The sequence below is a fragment of the Pezoporus wallicus genome, unplaced genomic scaffold (genome assembly GCF_028554395.1).
Source record: "Pezoporus wallicus isolate ANWC-B61680 ecotype Strahan unplaced genomic scaffold, APGP_CSIRO_Pwel_v1 contig_4722, whole genome shotgun sequence".
Taxonomy (NCBI): domain Eukaryota; kingdom Metazoa; phylum Chordata; class Aves; order Psittaciformes; family Psittacidae; genus Pezoporus; species Pezoporus wallicus.
Genome location: NW_026641840.1, coordinates 6,317,447 through 6,343,105, shown reverse-complemented (window position 1 = coordinate 6,343,105; position 25,659 = coordinate 6,317,447). Strand labels below are relative to the sequence as shown.

Genomic DNA, 25,659 nt, shown 5'->3' with positions numbered 1-25,659 from the left:
GCAGTTAGTGGAAAACCAGGCAAGTTTCCAGGTGGATCTGCCTGGGCTCTGCCAGAATGTTGTTGCAATAGCACATTTGCAGTAAAACTTCCACTGAAGTTTAAAGTCAAAGGAATGGAAATTTTCCCCCTATAGCACCAATAGATCTCCTAGTAAGTAATTGCTGACCAGCTCTCATGACTATTATGTCAGCCACTGAGAACTAGCCAAGCATGCAAGGGTTTACTAAAAATTAATGCCAAAGCCACCTGCTTTGTGGCTTATCTAGGCCTGCTGCCCTTACTTCAAATAGATGTTGTTTAACATCACTTTTGATTATTTATGGACTAGGGAGGACTTTGCTCTCTAATAGGTGTCCCTTGCTCTCTAGTAAATATCCCTTGTTCTGCCTCTTTCCAAATCCAGAGCTGAAATATTCATTCATTACTTCTGGGTTGGGTTTTTTTTTTCATTGCTTCCTTTTTTTGTTCTTGAAGACATACCTTTTTCTTTTCTTTAACTCCCCTTATTCACTTGCCACCATTTTAATCATTTGATTAAAACAGCCTCCTGCCACAAGAAATATATAGCTCAAGAACCACCAAGACAGAGGAAAGGAGATGCTGCAGGGAATTTGGGGATACCTCACCACAAGGGAAGGAGAAAATCAGGTAGGATGTTTGTGTTGCAGCTGTTGAGCAAGTGTCTGGGTCTGCGAGCATGGTTCTCACCTGAGTTCATCACTGCTGGAGCGATGCATAGACCAGTGTATTTTGGGCTACAATTATACACAAGACAAATATGTAACAGCAGGAAAACCTACAGCTGCAATGATAGGAAGTATTTATACAGAGCAGTACCATCTGGTGTGCACTCCTAATAGTGACTATACTTAGCTGCTATACTGTGTATCCCAGCTAATCCCACGCTCCAAAGAATGAGGCATTCAGTACCTTGCAGATAACCCCACTTTTAATACTAGCCACTCTCTACACGTTGATGTCTATGCTGCTCCGTGAATAGATACAAGACAGGGTATGTAAAAGGGTTATTATATGAAGGGGCTGCCATCCTGCTTCTGTGGAGATAGGTGGATACAAAAATTTCTCTCTTTAGAGGGAACTCAGTTTCAGTGATGCTCATGTTAAGGCTGCATTTTTGACTTTCTGGCTTTTTGACTCTGCTTGATTAAAAGAAAATAAAAATAAACCTTCTCCTGCTAGCCTAAAACAGAAGAAAAAAAAGATCTACACGCTCTGAAAAATTCATTTATTATACATCCATGGATGATTTTGTAATAAAAATGCTCACAAGGCCTATTGTTAACATTACAAAATGAACAAGAAACTCCAACATCCACCATTCCCAGCAGTGCTAATAAGTTAGTGTGCAATACTACCCTTACTCCCCAGTGTGAACAGCAGCTGCATATCACTATGACCAACATATTTTAACTTGAAAAACTGACATTTTACAGACTCTGTACATCTGGTTTGGACACCGACAGTTTTGTGCCTTAAAAAAGCAGTAAGTTATGTCATTGTTCCATAGTTTTTCCATTACTTTTCTTAAGGTTATGGGTGTTTTAGGTGGGCTACACAAATTCATAAGTCTCTACATGGAGCTGTAATCACTGTATGTGCTTTTGATCTGGACCAAAGATGCAGTTACCATTCAGTTCTTCCCTACATGTAACTCTCAGTAATGGTAACAGGAAAAGAGACGTGCGGGTGTGTTACTATTAACTCTAGACCATGCTAAAGGTCTCTTCAGCAAGAATGCAGAATATTTTGTATTAGTCTGCTTAGAACAGAGCAAAAGATTATTAGCACCATTTCCTTTTATAAATGCAAAACATTTATGAGGAAGTGTGCCCCAGTATATTAAGCATACAGTACTCAGGTGAGCATAAAATACTGCTCAGAAAGATGGCAGTTGGCTTGGAATATATGTTTGATATGCTTTTCCAATTCACCTGAACGTATGCGCACAGTTACACACACGTGCGTTCATACACATGCACATGCACACGGGAGTGAGCAGAGACAAATTTTGTGTGCTTTATGGTTTCCCGAGTTCGCGGGGGTGTGCTCCACGGATTTCTAAGTTGGAAAATGCAAGCTCCAATTGCACCAGCCTGGATTTGTGCAAGTGTGTTAAAACCAGCAGTCGCACCTTCCCACACATTCCCTCTGTGATGGAATTGCTGTGACTTCTCTGACTGTTTTTCCTTGGTGTGTACAGAGAGCATATGTAGGTACCCCACAGCAGAGCCAGAATCACAGTCTGGAGGGCACTAAGTGTTAATTAAGCACCCATATAACACAGAATTTCACCTTTTTTTCTCTTTCTTGCACAGCTGCATAGCACGATACATTTGAGATTGTCAGTAATGTATTTTCCTTTGGATACCTTAGTTTTCTGTATGCTGTTGAATGCTAGCATATGCATAGACAAGCTAAGGTACAACAGCCGAGCAAGTTACCCAAATGTATGGTGTACAATGGCAATACAGAACTTTGAGGCCAAGTATTAAAAATTCTCAACAGGAAAACATTTTGCAAATTATTGTAACATAAGTAATAAACATCTGCATCTGTTTTGTGCTGGTAACAGGTCTTGCTACAGGTATATTTCAAACACTGCAGAATAAAAAAGAAGCTTTTACAAACCCACCAAACCAATATGTTTTTTTCAAAACAATATTGTGTGTGGCTATGACAAGAAAGTGACACATAAAAAATTTCCAAAAATCATTTACCACAGGTTAACATTTTTATAACTAGAGGAAAACAAAAAAATATGTACATAAATACATATATTTTTTATAGATAGCAAATTACAGTTTCCTGCACTGAACATTTACCAAATACACAAGTAGTGAACAATACTGGACAGGGTGCTTCGCCACACCTTGTGGTCTCCTTAAATTCCCATGAGAGTGGAAGACAAGTTTCTATGGATACAACTTGTTCAGTGATGCAAGCTCACACAAGAATTAAAAAAGTAAAGGAAACCAAAAACCCCACAGCAGAAATGCCTGATGTTTCCATCACAAGCATCTTTAACAACAAAACATGAATGCTCAGGGGTACTTCAAGCACACATCCCAGCACAGAGTCTGTTCCAGAAAGCTTTATTCTGTACGACAGCCATCACCTGCTAAGGGTGACAAATTTGGGCGACAAATCTGATGCTCAGCTTTGTCTACTGGCTTGTCAAAGCCATCACCATTCTGATACATAGGTTGGTATGGAGCAGTTACCTTTCAGATCCCCTACAGAAACCATACTCTTTCTCTTGGACCTGGGCAGCCACTCCTGAGCTTCAGATAGAGAACTAGGCTCTAGCTGGTTTTCTGGCCATTGCCTTTCCAGGGCTAAAGGAACTGTGGCTTTTAGCATGATGGGGGAGTTTGGAAAGAGTGACACCAAGCTATTTTTGAGGACTATGTACACAGTTATTTTGGTTTTGAAAACAGAAAGCATCCACACCACACATTTCATTTCACTTGGCCAGAAATGTTAAGTTCAGGTTCCTAATGCATAAATAATATCGTTAGTGAAAAGGAGGACATGGACTCCATTGGGTTCTAGTGACCTTACCAGAATCTGTCTTCAAAATACTGCAGTTACTAGCTAGGAATAACAGTTCCATTTAAGTGTCCTTTGGAGCACACAATGCAAATATTTATTGTATAAAAAGCACTCAGTTGTCTCCACAGGTTAGTGATGTCTGGAACTTGGGGGATTGTAAATCCAGTCCATTACAATAAGAGTCATACTCACAATCATGAAGATTACGCCAACTATGAGAAAAATTAGAGCCTGCAATTAGAAAATAACATTTTATTAATAAAGCAAGTGACTGAGCAGACTGTAGTTCACAGACTGTACCACTGGAACTGCGTTTTGTAACACCTGGGGCCTGAGTTTAGGTCATTCTCTGTGACTGAAGCCCAAATAGTGTCATACAGGGCTATGTGAATCAAAGTTACTCTTGTGCAAATTTCATTCCAAGAGAGCCAGGCTTTACAAGACCAGATCTGAAAAAGCCCCACTTTGTTACTATTAACAATAATACAAAATATAACACAGGAACAGGGTTTTTTTTTCTTTAAAAGCTGACCAATTTCCAATGAATGATCATTGTCTCTGATATCAAGAACAGCTTCAGAGTTAATCCTTTTCATCAGCTTCAGAGGTAATCCTTTTCACCCCTATATGACAAACTGGTAAGCCTAACTCTCCTCTCTGAAGGCATTTCTGTATATATGCAAGTGATTCAGATGTTTATAGTCACCCTTTGCTATAGCAGGGCTTTATTTCACCATAATCTGTTCACACTCAACAATATTCTGCCTCACAACACAAAGATGAATATTTTATGTGATCTCAACGCACGGTGTGAAATTATAGATGTGCCTAGCACAGAGCAACATGAAAAATGAAGAGAGACGGGAGCAGATATCCAGTCTGCCTCTGATGACAGCTCCAAAAGTAATCATCAGGAATAATTTCATGATGACAACCATTTTTTTTATACTTGCAGTGTGTATCGGTTGAACCTCCATGCTTTTGCATGGAGCATGTAGATAGATGCATATATGTAAGTTTGTTTACATTATGTACCTGCATATATATTTCATCAATTTTCTGATTAAGTTTTCAAAGGACATCTCCTTGGTGATATTGTTAAATGTGCAGATACCTATTGATGTTCAGGATGAAAGGTACTGCTGCGGCAGACCAGCATGATGTATAAACACACACTGTGTGTAAATGATAAATCTTCATGTATGTCTCCTGTAGGTATATGGATCTGTCTCAGTGGAGCACTCAGTATCGCTTAATTATCTCTGCAGTAAAACTTCCTTCTTAACCTTGACCTCAAATCTTCCTGTTAATCTACAGCTGGCCTTACAGCATGAACCAGCAGCTCCTTATACAGTGTCTTGATGTTGTTTAAGCAAAGGAGGTGTTGGCTAGACCTTAGACTGGATTAAAAAAATGCCTTTTACTAGCGATTTAAGGAACACTTTAACATAGACACTTACTGTTGTGTGTCAGTAGCAGTAGGGCACCAGAGGCTTTGGCTTGTAAAGCCTGGCTCTCCACGCCAAGGTGGATCACACTGCCTGACCTATATCTTGAGCAAGGTACTACCATTTACGAGTAACTGCCAGATATTGCAGTCTGAGTATGTGTGACCTGTGGAAAGCACACACCCTCCCATCCTTCCTTTTGCAGTTGCTGCCAGCTCCCTTACCCCGATTTTCTGGGGAGACCTCAGGGGCTCTTTCTCAACAAGCCGCAAATAGAAGGCAGCAGGGAGGATGAAAATCAGCAAAGTAGCAGAAGAGGCACCTGTAAGAGAAAGCAGAGCTGAGCATTGTGTCATTTAACACGTAACCAACATAGTACACCTGCAAAAGAGAGTGTGTGGGGAGGCAGCTGCTCTTCCAAGACCAGCTGCACACAAAGGGCTCTCTCTATAGACAGCATTCATGGAGAGCTGTAGGTCTCCATACACTAACTTGAGTGCTTGGTGCCCAAAGAGGCACTCATTACTGAGAGGATTTGTTGAAACCAGTGTGGCTGCCTGTGTTATGGATGTCTGCATGTGAGCTGGTGAAGTGAGGACAAACAGACAATCCAAGGGCACGATGGAACTGGAAAGCAAGTGTCAAAAAGAAGGTGGATGACCTGTGCCCTGTAAGTGGCTGCTGCTCTCCTCGCAGCAGAGCCCAGCACTGTGGCCCTGGTGTAAACATCAGCGAGGAGCAAAGTGGTTGCCTGAGTGGAGTATAAAATATGCAGAAACCCCATGGAGGTGCCTTTCTCAAGGGCATCGGCATCCCCAAGTCCTCAGGCAGCTCAGAGCATGGAGACTCTTCATGGACCTCTTTGGTCAGAGGCCAAAACTGTCCAAAAAGAAGAAGTAGGGAGAAAACTGTGGATGTTAAAATAAATGTGTTACAGTTCTCCTTTTTCTAACAGCACAGTTTGGCAGTCAATGCATTTTGTCCAGGCTATAGATGCTCGAAAACCAGAGCAGATTTCCCACTCCTCCATATGCCCCCATGGTTTTTTTTTTTGTTAAAATGAGAACTGAGATTATTGGATTCCTTATTCCTATTGCCTTATGCAAGGTTGCAACAATATTGGGTAGTGTTTAGCTTTGTCTCAGCTATTTAGGATTTTTTGTCTTGTTTTTCCTTACTTTAATCTGTCTTTATATTATTCTACTGTAAGACCCAAACTGAGACTGTCATTCAGCCCATGAATGTAAATATGTTGTGGACAGGATTAGCAGAGTGAACAAAAAGTATTTATGAAACCTACCAATAAATCCAAAGATGTCTTTAATCGTTGGGACAAAAATTACAAGCAGGTTATTAAAAGCAAGAATTACTGCTGCAGTCAGGAAATGTCTTATCCAGCTGAACGGCCTCTTAGGAAACAGCAGTTCACTGAGAGATGAACGGATCTGTAAAGGAAAAGCAGTGGGGGAAGTTAATCAGCAATTATTTTATCATTGTTTTTCAATTGTTTAAGTGATCTGTCGATAGATACTTTTCCTGTGAGAAATTCTGACTGAAGAAATGTGTTTTCAGTCTTTGATTCCCTTAATGTAACCTCACTCTGATGTAGGTTTTTGAGAACTGGATTCACAGTTTAATGCAGAAACTCAAATATTTACAGTGTAGGAGAAAGTCAAGTAAATAGGGTGTAAAATCAGGGACATGAAATCTGTTCAACTGAAAGATGCTAATATCAGCGAAAAAAAAACCCAAGAAACCCCTTACTGTGAATACAAATCAGTAGGGAAAAAGTGCATGGGTGAAATATGAGTTGCTGTATTCTTAAACCTGATCCCTCTGAAAATCCCATAGGAGTGCTGTCATTTATTTTTGTGAGGAAAGAACAAGCTGCTGTTTTACTTTTGTTAAATATATGCAAATATATCTCATCTCTCAAAATAAAAACGTATTTTTCAATGCTGCTTGGAAATTGTAATCCTAAAAGCTATTGAAGAGGATCCTTTTTGCTCTGTTGACTTTCTCACACAGAAAGTTTTTATGCTCTCTCATCAGCGAAGATGGTAAGTAGGAAAAAGGTCATAAGCAAATCCCTTTGGTGGCTGGAGATAGTGTTACTCTGAAGTACCGTGATTAACTTAAAAGATCTGAAATGTAGAAGTTGAACAAAAATGATTTTACACTGAAAAAAGCTGAAACCTCTCTTCTGTTTGGTTCTTTCAAAACAACAGACAACTGTTTCTGGCTGAGCTTGGTGAGTCAATTGTGGTTCTGTCAAATGGAGCCATTGTTTGAAAACACAACATGAATTTTGCAGTTTATATTTTTGCAGCTTGATGTGAGCCAATATTAGGAAGAGGGAGGCAGGCTGCAAAAATTTTGTCCAGCCTCTGAGTTGGTGTAAAATAGCTTTGTTCTACCAAAGAACTGCTGCTTGCATTCCTGTTCACTTATTCTCACTGTCTTGTGCATTATTCCTGCTGTGATATAGTCCTTAAAATGAAGTTATCAAACTGAAGTTTACTGTGACTAATGGTACATAGATTTATATTGAATATTTTTTTTTTAATGGTGCAATGGTTTTTTTTTTAAATAATAAACTGTGACTACTTTAGGAAAATACAAGTGTGGTAGTTATAGGGTTCATAGGTAGTAGATACAACTATACTGCTTATTTGGAGTAATGAAATAATTAGATCTATTAAGCTGGCTGTCCCAATAGGCCGTATAAAATTGTATGCTGGTTTACAAGTAAATGATATTTTCCTGGGGAGTTCTTTTAACAGAGTGATTAGTATTGTGGTATGAAACTGCAAAGCCTTTGCACACTTGGTTGATTCAGACATAAATATGATTATACAGAAAGCAAAAAATGCAAAATGCTGCATCTGACAGAGGCTTTTGCAATGCCCTTAGATTGTTTTCCCATGAAGAGTGGTCAGTTAGTTAGGACTAAGAATCTACGCACTGGTTTAAACACACATTTAAAGCAGAACACCACAGCACTCTAAACTAGATGGACTGATCACAATGGGTGTTATATACCTGAACTTCTGGCTTTTGTTTTGTAGACAACCTTGAATGGTGATCACTGCTCTTAGGTATTTGTCAGTAAGCCTGGAAACAGTACCTACGCAGAGCTCATGTTTGCATCCAGGACAACGTAGCAACAGGACCCAGGGTTACTGCTCTCATCAGATAGCAATGCTACAGTGTGACGCAGATTGCTGGGAGTCCACCGGCAGCATGATGCTGGGCTTGTGCGTGCCATACAAATGGCACACCAGCCTCCCAAAACTTAATGACCTGGACCAACTATTTTTTTCCCTTGCTGCTTAGCAGCTTAGGGAAGGCATGAGAGACAGTCCTGTACATTCAGGAGCCTGGAGGGCTGCTCTTCAGGTGAGGATTGATCCTTGAGCACTGTCAGTCCTCTGCAGAGCACTTTGTGCAGCTGTGTCTTTCTCTCTCTGCTGCTGTTGATATTGTGTTTTTCTCCATGAACAGAACCTAGAAGCTCCAAACATTGCACAGGCACTTGATTATGTGGCTGAGTCTCTACTGCCTGTGTTTCCAGTACTTAGTTTCCTCCCCTTTCCATAGACTCAAGTATGCAAGATGCCCACATGGCCTCTGCCTCTCTGCCTTGGCAGCCAGGTCTGGCAGTGCAGCATAGCACATGGACTGAGCTGCGTGTGGCTGTCTTGAGTTTGAATGCTATAGTAGGTGCCTATGTCTGTATTAGGAAATCTTGTAAGTATACCCCCAAGTCTCCACTACTTACCCTACTGCTTTAATAAGTATAGTACAGAGAGAGCGAGCCAGGGCAGTTGTTTCTGATTTATTGCTGATTTATTTATAAAGACTGATTTATTTCAGTCTTTCAAAGTCTGTAACCCTAAGTACTTAAGGTCCTTGCCCTTGTCAAACTACATAAGAGAAAACGCCCTTCAAAATATAAATTCAGGTATAGTTTTCTTCAATGTTAAAGTCTGACCATGCTGAGTACATACAGTCAGTGTACACAGATTAGCCCTGATTTCAGCTTCAGCAGCTCTGTTACTTACAGGGAAAAGGACAAGGGGCACTGTCAGGGTTACAGCCACCAGCACTGCCAAGCGAACTGACAGCAAGAGCGCATCAAAGGTGTACACTTTGGTGTATGTATGAAGCAGTTCATCTTCAACTTCTCCTACAAAAAGGAAACAGAAAGAAGTCAAATCACTTGAGCAATATTGCACATACAAAGGGATTCTTATACTGCAGCCAGATGATAAGGTTAGCTTTGGCCAAGCTGCTCTCATAAGACGCCTTATGAGCTAGACATGAAAGAGGAATTTTCCCAGCACAAGATACAAGTCCATCATTCAGAGATGGTGAGAGTGATGCTCTGAGGTGATGCTTTGTACTCCAGTATCTCGAATAACTTTCTCAAAGTCATAAAGTGGGTGTGGAACCTGAGGTAGAAATAATTGCTCTGATATGAAATAGGAAACAACCCAGTGAACTGGGAACACCTCCCTTCAAACTCCACTGCTGTGTCCCAGCTCTCAGACAGGGCCCTCTTGCCCCAGTGATAGAGAGCAGTTTGTGCAGTGTCATTCACTTCTTTGCTGCAACAGAGGAGCTAAAGAGGTAAAAAGAAGTTGTGAGTGAATAAAACAGTGGGATAATACAGCCCACTCTGTTTACCTACCGGTTAATCTAGCTTATCCATATTTTTTTTACACTAGAATGATTTGCACCTGTTTGTCGGCATAGGTGAAGCTGAATTAGTGGCGTCAAAGCCAGGGTGGGCAGCCCTTAATAGTGTTATGTAAAACTGTTGAGCAATAGAGTATTTTTAGTATGGTCACTCTTGGCCTTTACCAGAAGCCAAGTTTACAGCAGCTTGCTGCCTGAGTTCACAAAACCAAGAGATACAAAACTGGTGCCCCTAGTAAGTGCCTCTGAGTTTCTCATGGATGAGAAGCTTGCGGTCTGATAGGTGGGTAAGTCCCACCGCTTATTCATTAGGAAACACAGTGTATTATATTTGAATAATGCTTACACCTGGATTCCAGCCCAGGTGTAATACATGAAAAATTGAGCCTCAGTGTGGTAGAACCATCTCGCCTGCTTTAAAATGAGAGTGAAAATTCTGCAAAGAAGGCTTTGACCTACCATAGAAGGTAAGGTATCCAAAGAGCGCAGCCAGAAGGTACATGATAAGCATGCCAGTGATGGAGATATTTGAGACATTCTGCATCCGTCTTCGGGAGCGACTGAAGTAGGAGAGAAAGAGGGTAACAGTGCTAGTCTTAGAAAGCCTCTATTTGTGCAAAAAGTACTCAGAAGAGTCATAGCTTTAGAGACATCCTTTCATTGGCTAGTAAGTTCATAGCAACTACATTGATTATACAGAGCTCTTGAAGCTTTGCAGCTCTGCAGAACTGCGCAGACTTATGAAAGCGTGTTGAACTCCATTTGTACTGCTTACTTAGTGACAACATATAAATATGCCACATTATTTTGTATATCATTATCTATATACAATCAATCTCAAATGGTGTATCTTAAATAAAAACCAGAGTGGCTAAAATTACAGGGCTGGGGATAATAATAGACAAGAGTTTTCAGTCAGCTCTATATGAGCATACCCTTATATCTACATAGGGCTGTTCTGCAGGTTCAGGAAACTCTTGCAGGGCAAATCCTTTGTTTAGAAATCCTTTGGTTAAAGAATTGGTATAAGAAAATCTTCAGCTTATAGGACCTGGAAGCATGTTCCCAAGTAATCAGAGAATTTTTATTTCTTCTGAGGTTAAACCTGCTGAAATAGGAGGTAATTGAGTTTTGCAGCACAACCTCCTATAATGTCATTTTTTGCTGTTGAACAAATGCATTTTTTAGCCCTTCCCAGCTGTCAACTGTGTGCTGATTTAAGCGAGTGTATTTCATAAGGAAAATAGGCTGGGTGAAGAGACTGAGACACCCAAAACTTTGGCATCCCAAGAAACCTCAAGGGTAAGCAGCAGCTGACCCAGACACAGAGTTTATTAAGATATTATTAGAAAACAGAATTATCAGTTTCAGTGCAACCAAGTTCCCCAGTATATTTCACATCATTCGAAGGTCTGTCCACATTCCCCTTTCCTAAGTAAATATTGATTAATGCAGCTATCTGAACAGTGCTCCCTTGTCACCAATATCTATTAAGTCAAAGCAAAGCCAGTATCTGCTCACTATGGAAAGCAATAAATCATTAACGGATGGGTGTCTACACACCAGCAATCAAGGCAGAACATGTAGTGATCTCTGGCTAACTGGTTAACTGGTTAACTGGAAGTACGGGACAAAATTTAAGAACCTTACTCTTTCAGTTCACTGTATATTGGTAGCACCTCAGGGTGGCATACGAATGCAAATGCCAGGATGGGTATTGCATAGGCAGTCTGTAAAATAAAGCTTCCATTAGTAAGAATGGTCACTGCTGTACCTCTGACTTTTGGCTTGCAACAGTTTAGCTGTGGCACGAATGGGTAGAAACAAATTCTACAGAATGTCCCTTACCCGTGAGTTGAACACAAAGTATTTTGGCTGGCACATATCACTACTGTCGCCGTGTGCTTCATATTCCACACCACTTCTGGGAGAGGTATCTTTTGGCTCCTCAAGGCCCGGCAAGTGCCCAGCAGTGTTGTCCATCATGAAATTCACACCAGAACTGAAAGACTCATTTGGTAACATGATCAGGTGTGCTGGCACTGTGTTGTTGTTGGCAGTCCAGTTTCCAAGCCCATGGTCCATGATGGGGAGAGGACAAGGTATTTGGGATTTCTTGAAGATTACCTACGAAACAGTAGACAATATCAGAAGGGTGGTACCATGAAATATTACACTTAGATCCAGGGTATGCCAAGAGAAATATAAAGAGGCACACAGAAGAGATAGTTGAAAGGGAGGGAGCAAGAAACCAAGTGCTACTACTTCTGCTTTGCCTACAAGTATTTGTTGTTACTCTGCCTCTGCTGTTGGCCTGCTTTATTTTTTATTTTCAAGTGTTGTTTTTTAGCCTGAACTTTTTTATTCTGGCCTTTTTTCAGCAAAAGGCTGGTTGATTTCATTCACTTGCAGGTGCTATTCTAACACTCGCATTAAATTGTCGTGGTAAGAAATAGAACAGCGTTGCAGTTTACAGGCTCTGTATTTGCTTAGAGACAATACCCAAACAGCTACCTACCACACTGACAAAGAAAACCATACAGGTCAGCGAAAACCCACTCGTATAACCAAGATAACCTGTGCAGCAAGAAAAACAAAAACCAGTTCAGCTACATATAAACTCACAATTCTAACAGAAACAACAAATGAGGTTAAGTGGGGCATTAAGCTTACCTAAACTCTTTAGAAGGGAGAGAGGAAGAATAACTGCAACTGTTACTAGTATGACGAGGTAGTTCCCGTTTAAGTACCATTCTCTAAAGAGGAGGAATAAAAAATAGCAATCATTCCCACCGACAGCAAAGTGAAAAATTTTCATCTGAGGCTCAGGTTGGGCAAAGGTACCTACCCAGAACTCTCCTCGAGTTTCATAAATGCTCTGATCACTTCAGGAAGTTCATATTTAATAATAAAGAGGTAACTTGACATTGCTGAAAAAAACCCAAACAAAAACCTTCAGAGAAAACAGTGTAGTTCCAACAAAAATAATTTGTTTCAAGAAAATATTAATGCTGCACAAAAAATATATTATTTTGGGAAATCAGGATTTATTAAAATAGAGAAATGAGTTTTGTTCGAATAACAGTGAGATTAAATAGATGGTATATTCCCTTGATATTGTTATCACAGAATCTTTAGGGTTGGAAGGGACCTCTGGGGTTCATCTATTCCAACCCCCCTGGCAGGGTCACCTACAGAACATTACACAGATGAGTTTTGAATGCCTTCAGAGAATGCCTCCAGAGAGGGAGACTCCATGACCTCCCTGGGCAACCTGTTCCAGTGCTCTGCCACCCTCAATGTAAAGAAGTTCTTCTTTATGTTGAAGTGAAACTTCTTGTGTTTCAGTTTATGGCCACTGTTCCTCATCCTGTTGCTGGGCACCACTGAAAAAAGCCTGGCACCATCCTCTCTGGCACCCACCTTTGAGATATTGAAATGCATTAATGAGATCCCCTCTCAGTCTTCTCTAGTCTAAATAGGCTCAGCTCCTGCAATCTGTCCTCATAACAGAGATGCTCCAGACCCCTGATCATCCCTGTGGCCCTCTGCTGGACCTTTTCCAGTGGCTCCTTGTCTTTCTTGTACTGAGGAGCTCAGAACTGGGCACAGTACTCCAGACATGGCCTCACAGGGTTGACTACAGGGGGAGGATCACCTACGTCGACCTGCTGGCCGCATTCCTTCCGATGCACCCCAGGATGCTGTTGGCCCTCTTGCCTGCAAAGGCACACTGCATAGTCAACTTGTCATCTACCAATACTCCCAGGTCCTTCTCAGCTGAACTGCTCTCTATTAGGTCAGCTTCCAACAAGGTCATGAGAATGTCCTGAAGGACATCTAACATTCATTATTACAATATAATACAGTTATTACTGAATTAACAACGTGCTCAAATCACTGTTCTTACGAAATTTACGCTCAACTTTTCTTTTTCCTTTTCTGTTGCAATGTTTTTCCAATGGACACTGTTCATCCACGTTCTGTAGTAGCTTCAGTTGTTACTGCCTCTAGTTTTCTTCATCTACCTTATTCTTTATCCTTTGTATTTTCAGCTTCTCCCTTCCAATACTGTATATATTCAAAAACTCAACTAGTTGTTGAGAGTCCTAATGGAAAGGTGGACTTTTATACAACTCATGTAAATATAAAGCATGCTTTCTTCAGTTACTTTATGTTCACCACGGAGAAGTCTTTGATGAACATTCTCTCTATGAATCAGTCTAGACAAGAGAACTAGAGGAGCAGCTATTCCTCTCTAACAACGAAGCATATTTCCTTCTTTCCTGAACCACATTAGATATTAGAAAGATCATAGAACAGGATGGACAAAATTAAAAAGTCTCTTGCAATAGAGACATGTGAACCACTTCTGTCTGGGTAGCAAAGTTGCTCTAAAAGAGCAGTAATGTTCTGGTGATGGATATTGGAACATACTAATTCCAAGAGAAAGATCACAAGAAAATCTACATACATTTAATTGACCAATGATGCATTTAATTTATATTTCAACTACTTCTCCTTAAGAAATCTAGAAAAAAAATTACAGACTTCACCGAGCTTTCAGATACGTGTTAATATCTGAAAATATTAATATTTCAGATGTGGTGTTCCACAGCCTCCTAAAAGGCTTCTTAAAAGAAAAGGAAATATTAAAAGGAAATAGGTCTTGTTGCATGAATGCACAGTCCTACCCCTACTGCTTACATTGGTAAATAAACAGCCTCTGGTTCTGAGAGGGTGGAGGTTTTTTGATAGATATTTCACAGGGAGCATCTTTTTCGATGAATACTTTCAACAGTCACTCTTAAACACTCAACATCTTAGATCACATCCCAACTATCATTTCAGAGACAAAATTTAGCTGGAAAATAAACTACTCAAGAAGCTTTCTTGTATGGAGGAGACAGAACCATGTGCTGTTTCTTTTAGGTAGGTTTAATCTTTTCTAAGTTGAAGCAGATGATGGCTAGTCTGAACTGTAATCAATAAAGAGAAATGGCCAGCTCCTTGAAGACAGTCAGCCAAGCCATTTAACTCTTCACTGGTCATGGAGAGATTGTAGGCAGCTAGCCTTCACCAGACACTGAAGCATCAGGTAGCTGAAACAATGAAGATGAATTCTTTTTGTCCTTACTTATTACAAAATAGTATGTACTGTACCTGACTCATCTCTGATGCCATTTAGCTAAACAGAGGAGAGGAAGAACTTGTGTTAAAAGTTAGAAGACTTTTGCCCCTTACCTCCGATGTTCTGCATTGTAACTGAAATGAAAACACCACACTTCCCAGGCCAGCCAAACGCCTTTTCTCCCAGTTTTTCATATATTAGTGATTCTGAAAAAAAACCCCAAAACAAAACAAAAAAGAAACATGGACCACTGAATAGGATGCACTTGACAAATTGCATTCCAGAGTAAAATGCATGCATGCATCAGGGACTGTTAGTCCCAGTCTGATCCTCATACCTCCTTCTTTCGATATCTTCAGCAAGAGGTGGACCGAGTAGAGCGACAGTACGGCTACGCTGAGCAGCAAAACTCTGCAAGACAAAGCAGCAATCAGAATCCCAAGCAGGACATCAGAGACACTCAGTTCATTTGAATATACACTTGCTCATTCTTATGAAGTTCAATGTGTAAATAGTTTTCAGCAAGTTTATGCTTTGAACTGGCAGTGCAATGCAGAGATAAGTGGTAACTAGCTTGTGACTGCAGTTGCACCTTATACATGCCAAAAGTCCCTCAAGGCTTGTTTAAATCCAGGTAAGTGCCAATTCTGTGATACGAGAGAATCTTAGCAGAACCCTACTAAAGTAAACAGATTTCTATGCAAGAGTCAGGTCTGGTCTTTTACCTGCTCACTGATTTTAATCTCTATCCTTACTCAGAGCTATCAAAAAAGCCCAGCCCAAACTATGACTGTGACAACTTCATTGCCACTTCCTGGCTAGTCACTGCTTTAGACTTTTGCCCTGTCATTGTGAAGTTGTGGAGTTTAGCTTGAGATGCTTGCTATGTGAAGTGCATTAGAAATCTTGCATAACACTAAAGCATGGCATGACCCTGGGAAACCTGCTTTTGGAGCACTTGCAGCATACTCTTCTGGACTACTCTGCTTGAAGGTACTTGTGCCTGAATTTGTTAAATCTGCTTACTGCCATGTTCCTTCCACACACCACTTGCGTCCTCTGTGATTTCAGCTCTCTGTCTCTAGTGCCTCTGGTAAAAAATGTAGCTTTTGTATGACGTTTTCATTGCACACTGCCATGGGCAGCATATCCTATTACCATAACCATCCCGTCATCAGCCTATACAAGTGCTGGTGTAGAAGGGGATGTGATGATAACATGACAGAGCTAGGAAATACAGATGTGCCTTACTGTGTGGCCCAGCAAGAGGCTGTGCCCAGACTTTCCACTCCACTGAACGTGTGGTTTGGTATAGATGTGGAAGATACCGACAGCCAAGACTGTAAATAAATTTCAGTCTAAGAAGAGACGTAGGCTCTTGGGCCAGGTAATGGCCACCAGATCATCACAATTTTCTCAGAAGTTTCTTTCTCCAGGTGAGACAGAGAGCACTATGGACTTCATGTGAGCAGGATCATCTCTCATGCCCTGGCCTCATGCAATAAGGGGGGATCATATCTGAGGTCACACTGCATCCTGCCAAGACAGTATCTGTTTTGATTATGGGCATCCACGTAGCTGCTATTCAGAGACATGGTCTCTGTATCCTGGCACATGAGATATGGTAAACCAAAGCCATCCTGGTTGCTAAATCATGCCAGCCAGTAGAAGTGGTGCTCTGGTGTGTGCTCCATGCTATTGCAAGCCTCCCCTGCTGGAGAGGAGGATGTAATGGGAACTTCTGCAGAGCTTCTGAGTTTTAGAAGCCCTCCTTTTGCCTTCACCCTATAGAACATCTTCCAACATGAGAGCACTTGGGCAACATGAGAACAGCAAATTACAAAAATTTAGACAATGCAGCCAGCATCACCTAAATTAGAATTAACATCCAGCAGTTTCCATTTAGTAGGTGGGATTTTTCTGTCCCACTAACACTAACGTCATGCCCAGTGAAAACAGAGGAACCTCCAGCCAGTGGATGCATGCCGTGGGGGTAACAATATCCCCACACAGTTTTATACTTTTAAATAAAACTCCTTCCTCTAATGAAAGGGAGAATGTTCTCATGCAGAAAGTATGGAAGTAGGACAGAAAAGAAAATGAGCTGTGGGTGGAAACATCCTTTGCTTTTGCTGTTTAATACTCTATAGGGTTCCTTTAGCATTACTGCCTGCTTTAGCACTGCCAACAGAGCTAATGTCATTAGGCTCATAACAAATCTTTTCAGCCACCTGTGTGAATGAAGAGAGCCTTAAAAATAAAGATATTACAAAGGTAAATTTTACTTTAATTTTTTTTCTAGTGAGGATTGATGTATCACAGTTTTCTTTGCAGTGATAATTTGTGGCCATACTTGTTAGTATAAGTGCTCAAAGCCTACATTTTTTTCAACTGTAATGCAGTCAATGTTAAAACCAGTTTCCATTTTTATATCTGCAAATAGTGTATCTAAACCGTTTGAGTGCAGGTGCTGGGAAGTACTTATCCAGGACAGCATTTGCATCTACAATTAATTTTCAGTTAAAAATTCTGCTGGCAAAACAGGAGGTGTTTCTTAGCAACTGGAAGCTACATGTAGCATTTCAAATGCTCTTGCTGTCGTACTTACACAATTTCCAGAAGAAAGAAGCCATATAAAGATAGCAATGCGACCTGTTTTAAAGGCTTGTTTGATTTCAGTAATGTAAACAATGGCCTATTGTCATACAGTACTGTCGTGTTTCATTCCAGACTCGCAGGGGATTAAAATTAAGGCTTCATTTAAAAATAAAACCAGTTATTAGAAAGATCTTTTTTATTATTATTTTTGTTGTGTACAATCTGTCTCATTTTACAAGGTTAGCCATAGATTAAAAAACTTCACATGGCTATCTGTTACTGTCCATCAAAGCCCATCTTGTATAGATACTGTATGTCAGCCACATACCATTGCTGTCATCTGTGCACACTGAGTACAAATAGACTTGAGGGAGTAGCATTAAATCTGGATAAATCTGTGAATGTCTTTGCATTCAAAGCATGCTGCTATTTCAGACTTACAGCAAATATTCTTCTTCCATTTCTACATAGTGATTAGATAGTTGAGATGATGTAAATATATACTTTATGGATGACTTATTTCCCTTGTTGAATTCCCGTACTGAACCAGCAAGATTGCTGCTGTTATTTTAGGACCAGTATACTGTTCTTCCCCTCTGGTTTTTGACTGCACAGTATTAATTCACAGTTGTGTTCCTGAGACAAAACAGGGCTAAAATAAATTAAAGGTCTGTCAGCAGTGGACGGTTCCTTGTGGTGCAACTAAAATGTTTTCATTACAGATGATCTTACAATAGTTTTCAGCTAACAAAACAAGCTTAACGTACCTCCCTAACCACAAAATATTTCGCTCTATCTCACTGCTTATATTCTATTTGCTTTTCTTTCTGTGCACTTACATGAAAAGGATAATTCCCGTGTTGGCCATGGCATAGGAGAGCCCTAAGATACCGCTGCCCATAATGGCATTGCTGAGGTTGAAAGTGGACATTCCAAAAGAAGTTCTTCCCTGGTGCTGTTGGGAGCAAGAACAGAAAATAGCAATTAATTTACATTTTACTGAGCACAGCAGACTAATTATCCTCTTTGCTGGTTTTCCCTGTATTGCTCCCTTGATCCTTAGAGGTGGAGCTTTGTCAAGGTTCCCGGGTCCGCAGGTGCTTGCCACCATAAGGAGAGTCTTTTACTCCCAAAGCCAGCTGTGCTGGTATGTGTTTGGCTCTTCCCACTCTCTTTGTCTTGGTGGGGAGGGGAGGTGCTTCCTGGATAAGTAACTGAGGTGACATAGCCACAACTGGCAGTGCTGGCCAGTCTCTACAATAATACGTACTGCTACCTAACAGATTTACCGATTATTACAAAATTATATTTATTGATTTTATTTATTCTTTCAAAAATTCAGATTACTTTTAAAAATTAATCAGATTATCGACTTTTTCTCTAAGTAGTATGTGCTTCTTTCTTTGGCGAAATAAAAGTGTGTCTGGGGGAGAAAAGAAGGAAGCACTGTGTGTCTCAGGCTGGAGGCAGAAGAGTGGAAGAGGACAAAAAACTAGGAGAGGGTGGGTGGTGTGTAAGGGAGTCACATCTGCCACCAAGTGGAAAAGAAAAAAGGGGAATATGGCTCTTAATTTTAGCTTGCAATCAGAAGTAATATTATTTGCTTTTATTTAATCAATCTGAATGAAACCTGTAACATGATCAAGAAAATGCTTTTCTTTGCAGCAAGTGCATGAAAACTTTGAATAAAGTTAAATCCTGAGCAGAAAGGCACCCACATGCACACCCCAGGAATAGTGCTATGCTTCCAATTGCATATGAAGTTATCTAAAAAGATGCAGGTGTGCTGAGTGTAATGTTCAGCATTTCAAAGCCAAACACGAATGCCCTTTCTTTAAAATGATGCAGCTGGATGTGGATTCATTTACGTGGATGCTAGAAATAAACAATACAAGCACACATGCACTAAGTCCCAGCTCTTACACTGATATACAAGCAACAAAGTTCTCCTGAGCCAAATCTTCTGTCAGAAAAAGGGGTGCTGACCAAGCCTGGCTGAACATCTTGGGTAAGATGACATGGGCATGTGTGCTACTGAAGTCCAAGCATGATACGAGGAATTTTTCTGATTACTTGAGAAGGAAAGATCCAGTCTTGCAAGACTATGGAAAGGGCTTGCTGCACTACAACAAAATGTGTTTATTCTTCCAAAGCCAAGATAATGCTGATCAAGCTCCAGAGTAATTTTGTTTACTGAAACACTAGGAAAAAGATTCGGGTTTACTTCGCAGTTGTAACTCTTTGTAACCCTTAATTTTAATAATTAATAAATTGTAACCCTTTGTAACCCTTAAAAATGAATAAAACTTACATATTCTTCATTGTATTCTTCCAATTTCTTTTTACCCATATATCCATTTGTAAGGAACTTCTGACTTTCTGCATCATCACTAGCAAATGGACTGAACACAAAGGAAAATAAGAAAATATTAGATGAGGCTTATGACACACATTCTGGTCAAGTAGAGCCTTTTATCATTAGTGAAAACTTCCCTTTGACCATTGCAATGAATATTTAAAAATCCTTCAGGAAAAAAAAAACCTCTTTTCTCCTGTAAGGTTCTCATGTCCAATCACATGTTTAGAAGATCTTTGCCTTGCCTTGGCATTTAGTTTTAAACCCAGTAATCTTCAAATTATACATCATTGCAGATGTTGGAAAATAACAGTTCCTTATAGCCAGCAATGGGCTAAAGCTGAGCATGAACTTCACATCTGAGGAGCAGAGTGCCTTGCAACTGCCCTGTTGGAGATAAGGGCGGGGGGGGATGAGGGAGGTGTCAGCAAACTGAGATCTGGAGGCTGGTGGATGGTTTTGCGATGTCTTCCTCAGGCCACCCAGGTGCTGGTGCTATGATGGGTTGTGCTGGAGATGCCTGAGGATGGGCTGTCCCATTGGGAGCACTTAACTGCTGCCCTCCCTACCTTGCTCTGGAAAGCAATCTCCCCTCTCGGGGTGCTCATGTTGCACTGCCCTGAGAGCATATTAATTTACACGTGTATTATTTGGCTGGAGTAGTTGGAAACTGACGGGCAGGTTCTTGGAGCTGGGAGCCTGCAGAGGTCATTCCAGGTGGTGGCCAGCAAGGGGGGGACCCATGGTGGCTCTGCTGTGCTGGCATAACATCCTCCAGGGCACAGGGCAGGGACAATTGATCTTGAAGGGGAAATACTAGCGAAGCAATCACACCAATTTCAATGCATTACCTAGGAGATGTTTTGAGTCCCAGATGACATCAGTGAAGCTTGTGTTTCGATTATTGCTTTCTAGCCCTAACGGAAGAGCCTTCCCATTTAAAGGCTTACCTTGTAATTGCAGACTTTTCTGAACCCGCCACCTCTGTGTAGTTGTCTTCAAGGCTTTCCCCACTGTTGCTCTGATTATCCAGTTCGATGTTGACTTTCTGCAGCTCCATGCGATCCATTAGAGTGGTCAGTGCTTTCCAGCACACGCACTTGGCTCTTCAGTGTAAACAGCACCGCGCTGTCTGCTTGTGGGTCCTCTCTACCATGCGGGGACTGCCGGAACACTCTGTTCTGCAAACAAAACACAACAGAATCATTAGAGTTTTCCTCAAATTAGATAAAACAGTGTGAATCCTTGGGTCTGAGTTTGATCTTTGTAATAGCATTAGAGGGGAAGCATTGCAGACTGGGAAAATTCCGGGCAAGCATAATATCCCTTTATATGCCAGTGTTTGGACCTTCTGTCTCCCTTCAAATAGTAAAGAGAGCAAGGGCCAAAGGATGCACAGTGGATGTCCAGCATCCATCAAAATGACAAAGCCAGCAGAAAATAATTTCTTGAATTTCTAAGGAAAGGTGTTACAGAATTGCTTGCTATTAGAAATGAAGGGGGTCTGTGAGGGTTTCCCTACCACTGATTCAAAACTTACATGCTCTTAAAGGAAATGCTCAGTGCTTTGAATTATTTGTTGTAAGATCCCTTTCAGTGGGATCTGACAGAGATGAACATCTCTGCATGATCACTTCTATGATAATTAGGAGGTGCAACTCTGATACAGTGGTTTCTGGTTGGCAGTGTATCTGTTTAACTCTTGTCCCACCACTAGAAGATCTGTCTCACTAAAGACTACCAGATGAACATAAGACCGACTATCTCTAACCTTGTTAAAAGAATTCCTGCCTCTTAAAAATCATATGAATAAATGCTCAACTAACTCTGTATTTCCATATGGACCAAAGGAAACTGTACAAAACAAAGTTACAAAGAGGACTTCACCTCTGGGATTTCAGCAGCTTTATGTTACAGTCTTATCTGCAGACACACATTTACATTCGCTTGCTCATTCCCAGACTCAAGGAAAGCACTGAGCAAGAAACAGTGTAGTCTTAAAATACTTTTCCCTTCCCAAAGATATTCCTTAATGCATTTTGTATTTCCATGTCACAGCTGAGGAGAAAAAGGGGCGCGCTGGTGAAGGGAGTGAACATAGCACATTGCTGGCACACGTGGGACCAGAACTGCAGACTCTACCTGCTCCCTTGCAATCAGGCACACTGGCTGGGTCTGTTGCATTTTTCGTAAGTATCACATGCTAAACGCACCCCAGCACTGCGTAGTAACAGTACGAGAACACACAGCAATGAGTAATTTCTACGTCTGTCTCTTTGTAACACCAAACTTGCAGTTATTTAGCAGCCGTTTTTCTGGTTTTATGCTTATGGATGTGTAAGTCCTTCCTCGATGACCAGACCTTCCCTGTCCTCTGCTACAGACCACATGCTGTTCTTAAGAACATAGTGGCAAACTGTTAGAGTGCATGTGCTTAACATGCAAATGCAAACTTTAAATACCAATCCTGGAGGATAAAGCTGACCCTGGGCCAGAAATTAACGGCAGCTTCCTTGCTTCTCGCTAAAACATTCACCCAGACCAGACAACCGAAAAGGCAAAGCAATATCACAGTGCATTAGAAGGTTTCCTACCAGAGCGAGCGGCTGTGTTTACTCCTTTCTGCTGCCATGCGGGGAGTGTGTGTGTGGGGATGAGTGACTCGGGCATCAGGGCAGAGCTGCCAGCACTCGCATTCCAGTGGCTGAGGGGGGGGGCGGTTCTGCCCTCCTGGGATATGAATAACTCCGTGACATGAAAAAATAATAAACCCCCCTAAGAGAGCCCTCCCAACTGTGGTTTCATTCACAGAACCGTGTTCAAGCGCAGTGCTGCCCTGTCTGAGAAAGAAAGTCCTTCCAATTCCTGGTGTTCACTTCTGATCTATGGTATAAAAATCAGGCGGACAAATCTGACCGTGCTTAGCCCTGCTCTGGTAAAGGGTAAAATCTCCTCTGTGCACGCTGCCTAAAGCTTGTCAGAGAAATGTCTTTTCCAGAAGTGGCAGTCCAAAAAATACAGATCTTCAAAGAGTTGGGAAAGAGAGGAAAAGTAAGCAAAAAAGTTGCCAGGAATTGAGTTACACAAAGATTAGGCTGAGAAGGAAAGTGTGTGCAGCACAGCAAACACAGTTTAGAAAGGGGAGCAAAAATTGACTGGAAACACATGTTGCAGCATAAGAATCATCTGGACATTGTCCTGTCAAACATTTACACAAGTAATCTGATTCATGGGCGTCACCTCAAGAGACCAGAATTAGTGCAAAAAGCACTGATTTTTAATTATTATTTTTTTTAAAACCTATGAATTCCTGAATGTTGTCTGGTGAAGGTGCAAAGCCTAAGGTGGCAAAATTAAATCTGCTGACAACCTGGTTTGTTGCAGTTGTCACCTTTAAAGGAGTGGTTGGTAGATCTCAAGGGGGCTGCAAACCATGAGCTGAAAGCCGTTAGTGTGAATGTGAGCAAGATGATACTCATCAAACAGACTTGGTATTAGATTCGAATCCTGCAAACACTAACAAGTGTAATTACAACTGATGGAACTGGTCCTTAGCTGTTGGAAACCCCTATCTCCAGGTTCCTAACGCTGCAAGTCCTGAAGGGTTCAGGGGGATGCTGATGTACAGGTAGCATGTGCTCCCCACAAGTAATGTAGAAGGGGCAGAGCTGGCACCCCTTCACCTGATGAGGAAATGGGGTAGCTCTGCACCTCTTGGTTTGCTGTTCTGCTTGCAAGATATTATTTAGAAGAAGGGGATGCACTAGCTGACTCTGCTTAAAATAAAATGCTGGCTACAGCTGCATGCTGTACCATGCCCAAGCCCACTGCCAGGACTGGTGGCATGAACCCTGCAGGGGTTCACGCTGGCTGAACCACCGCTCCTGGCTGATGGCCAAGCACCAAGGCAATGATGGTGTGATCGAACACGGCCACCAAGGTCAGGCACATCTGGGCCCTGCCAGAAGCTGAGGACATGGCATCAGAGGAGAAACACCAAAGTTTATCTGCTTTATCTTCCATGGGACTTAGCGCTTTCTGCCTCAGAATTCTGAATTTGGTGCCTAAACACACAAGAAAAATCTCTTCGCTCAACAGCATTCCTTAAACTTGGCTTCGGTATGGTGATGGTTTTGTCTCCTCATGTAGCATTTGGCTGAACAGAAAAGATTTTTCTTGAAGTGTGGCATTAAAATGGAAATAATGGTTGGAAAAGAGATTCACCTGTTATTAGAGGGAAGTTATTTTCCCTATCAAACTATTTTTCTTTTCAAGTATAAGGTACTGTTCTGCAACATTTACAATTTTCAGCAACGATTCAGAAAATGATGGCATTTTTTGGCATCTGATTTTACAAAGTTATTGATTTCTGTCCAGTCTGCAGTTAGGGCTTTAAGAGAATGGTCAACCATTGGGCAAATAATGGCAGGCCACAGATATGACAAACATTTTCATGGGTTTTGCAGTATCAAGGTTTGTAAGCTCTGCCATGGTATCAGGTTTAGCAGATTTTTCCAGACTCTTCATCTTCATGATAGTGACTTTATAATAAAATTGTCTATGCAGCTATTTCAAAATGAAGCAAGTATTGTCACTGGGCAATAAACAATCAAAAGACAAAGCCTACTCTCACAAATTATTATTCTTACAGAAATGTTAAACCAGGAAATTAAACCAGTCTTGAAAAGCAAATCTCAGAAGTTAGCCAAGGGCTGCAAAGGGAAACAATTATCCATTCCTTAATTGCCTGGTCAATTTTAAACACCTCTCTCTGCTTATCTGATGGCTTTAGTTTGATTTGCCATGCAAACCACAATGAAACAAGACTAAATTCCCTTCCTGGAGAGGTGTCAAAGATATTTGCCAACATAAATTGCCATCTCAGTAAATCTTAAGGAGCCCATCCTTTGCATTGCACTTTTATTTACAAATTATTTACATTTCTAATGCTCCATTGGCCGGAGTCTAGAATAAATTGATGAAACATTGTAAAGAAAATCTGTAGGTTTACCTGTGAGTCAGGCAGGTTCTCCCGCTTGCTTGCTAAGCAGTTTTGTATCTTTTAGGAATTGCACCTGTAATGAAAAATTTGCTCATGTGCAACCTAGAGCAGTTGGACAGTGATTTAAAGACAAATGGGAGTGTATGAGAAGAACCAATCACCAGCTGCTACACCCCAACAACTCCCTTTGACAAACTTGCGTCAGCTCTTTTTGAAAAAAAAAAAGGAGAAAAAAAAAAGGAGAAAGGTAAATCAGTTTATTGGAGCACACTGAGGGCAAACATCTCCGTTACCAGAGCTCTTTGCTCTCTGAGCTTAGCACGATTACAAAATGCATAGCAGAATGCTTCACCCAGGCTTTCATTTGGTAGTCATCATTTTTGAATGATGCGTGTGCGTTATACTTACAGTAGCACAATAGTAATAAGGCTGGAAAACAGAATCTGGGAGAAATAACTAAGGGTTCCGGCGCTGCTCTTATCTCTGTGACTGCAGAGCCACAGCTTGTGCTTGCAGTGAGATGTGCGCGAGAGGACTCGATCGGAAGTGTGTGTTTTCAAATAGGCTGGTTGACCTGTGCCTTAGTTTTCCAGCTGATATAGTTACTGTCTTTGCAATTGTGGAGGTATATGTCAAGTGATGAGTGTTATTCATTTAACGGCAATATAGACCTGTGGAGAAGTATTTAGTTTCCTGTAATGTGACTGCAATACTGTAGAATTTATAACCTCTTATCCAATTCCATAATGACCATAATTAAAAAAACGAACCCAAACAACTCTCCAGCCCTCCCTCCTGTGTAGGCTTTGTGATTAAAGCCCCCAGACTGGCCTGACTGTGAAAGGAAG

General features: G+C 41.1%; 1 protein-coding gene across 2 annotated transcripts; it reads right to left on the bottom strand.

The window, feature by feature from the left end:
- Positions 1–1,232: 1,232 nt before the first annotated feature.
- Positions 1,233–24,964, bottom strand: SLC38A4 (solute carrier family 38 member 4). Of its 2 annotated transcripts, none has more exons than XM_057425491.1 (16): positions 24,821–24,964; positions 20,760–20,990; positions 19,765–19,855; positions 18,293–18,408; positions 15,193–15,266; positions 14,969–15,061; positions 12,573–12,654; positions 12,398–12,480; positions 12,243–12,301; positions 11,573–11,851; positions 11,375–11,454; positions 10,184–10,284; positions 9,088–9,212; positions 6,324–6,468; positions 5,248–5,345; positions 1,233–3,806 (listed from the first exon to the last, which is right to left on the bottom strand). In XM_057425491.1, exons 2-16 carry the CDS (start codon positions 20,876–20,878, stop codon positions 3,705–3,707), a joined length of 1,647 nt encoding a protein of 548 aa, XP_057281474.1. In that variant the 5' UTR covers positions 20,879–20,990; positions 24,821–24,964; the 3' UTR covers positions 1,233–3,704. The 2 variants fall into 2 exon arrangements, with proteins under 2 accessions (XP_057281474.1, XP_057281475.1); XM_057425492.1 differs by lacking the exon at positions 24,821–24,964 and adding an exon at positions 22,404–22,521.
- Positions 24,965–25,659: the final 695 nt, after the last annotated feature.

Excerpts from the sequence above, each read along its gene's own strand:
- SLC38A4 (XM_057425491.1), bottom strand. The coding sequence starts at position 20,878 with ATGGATCGCATGGAGCTGCAGAAAGTCAACATCGAACTGGATAATCAG. Across the intron at positions 12,481-12,572 it reads AAACTCGAGGAGAGTTCTGG|AGAATGGTACTTAAACGGGA; the intron begins GTAGGTACCTTT and ends CCTCCTCTTTAG. Across the intron at positions 12,302-12,397 it reads CTCCCTTCTAAAGAGTTTAG|GTTATCTTGGTTATACGAGT; the intron begins GTAAGCTTAATG and ends CTTGCTGCACAG.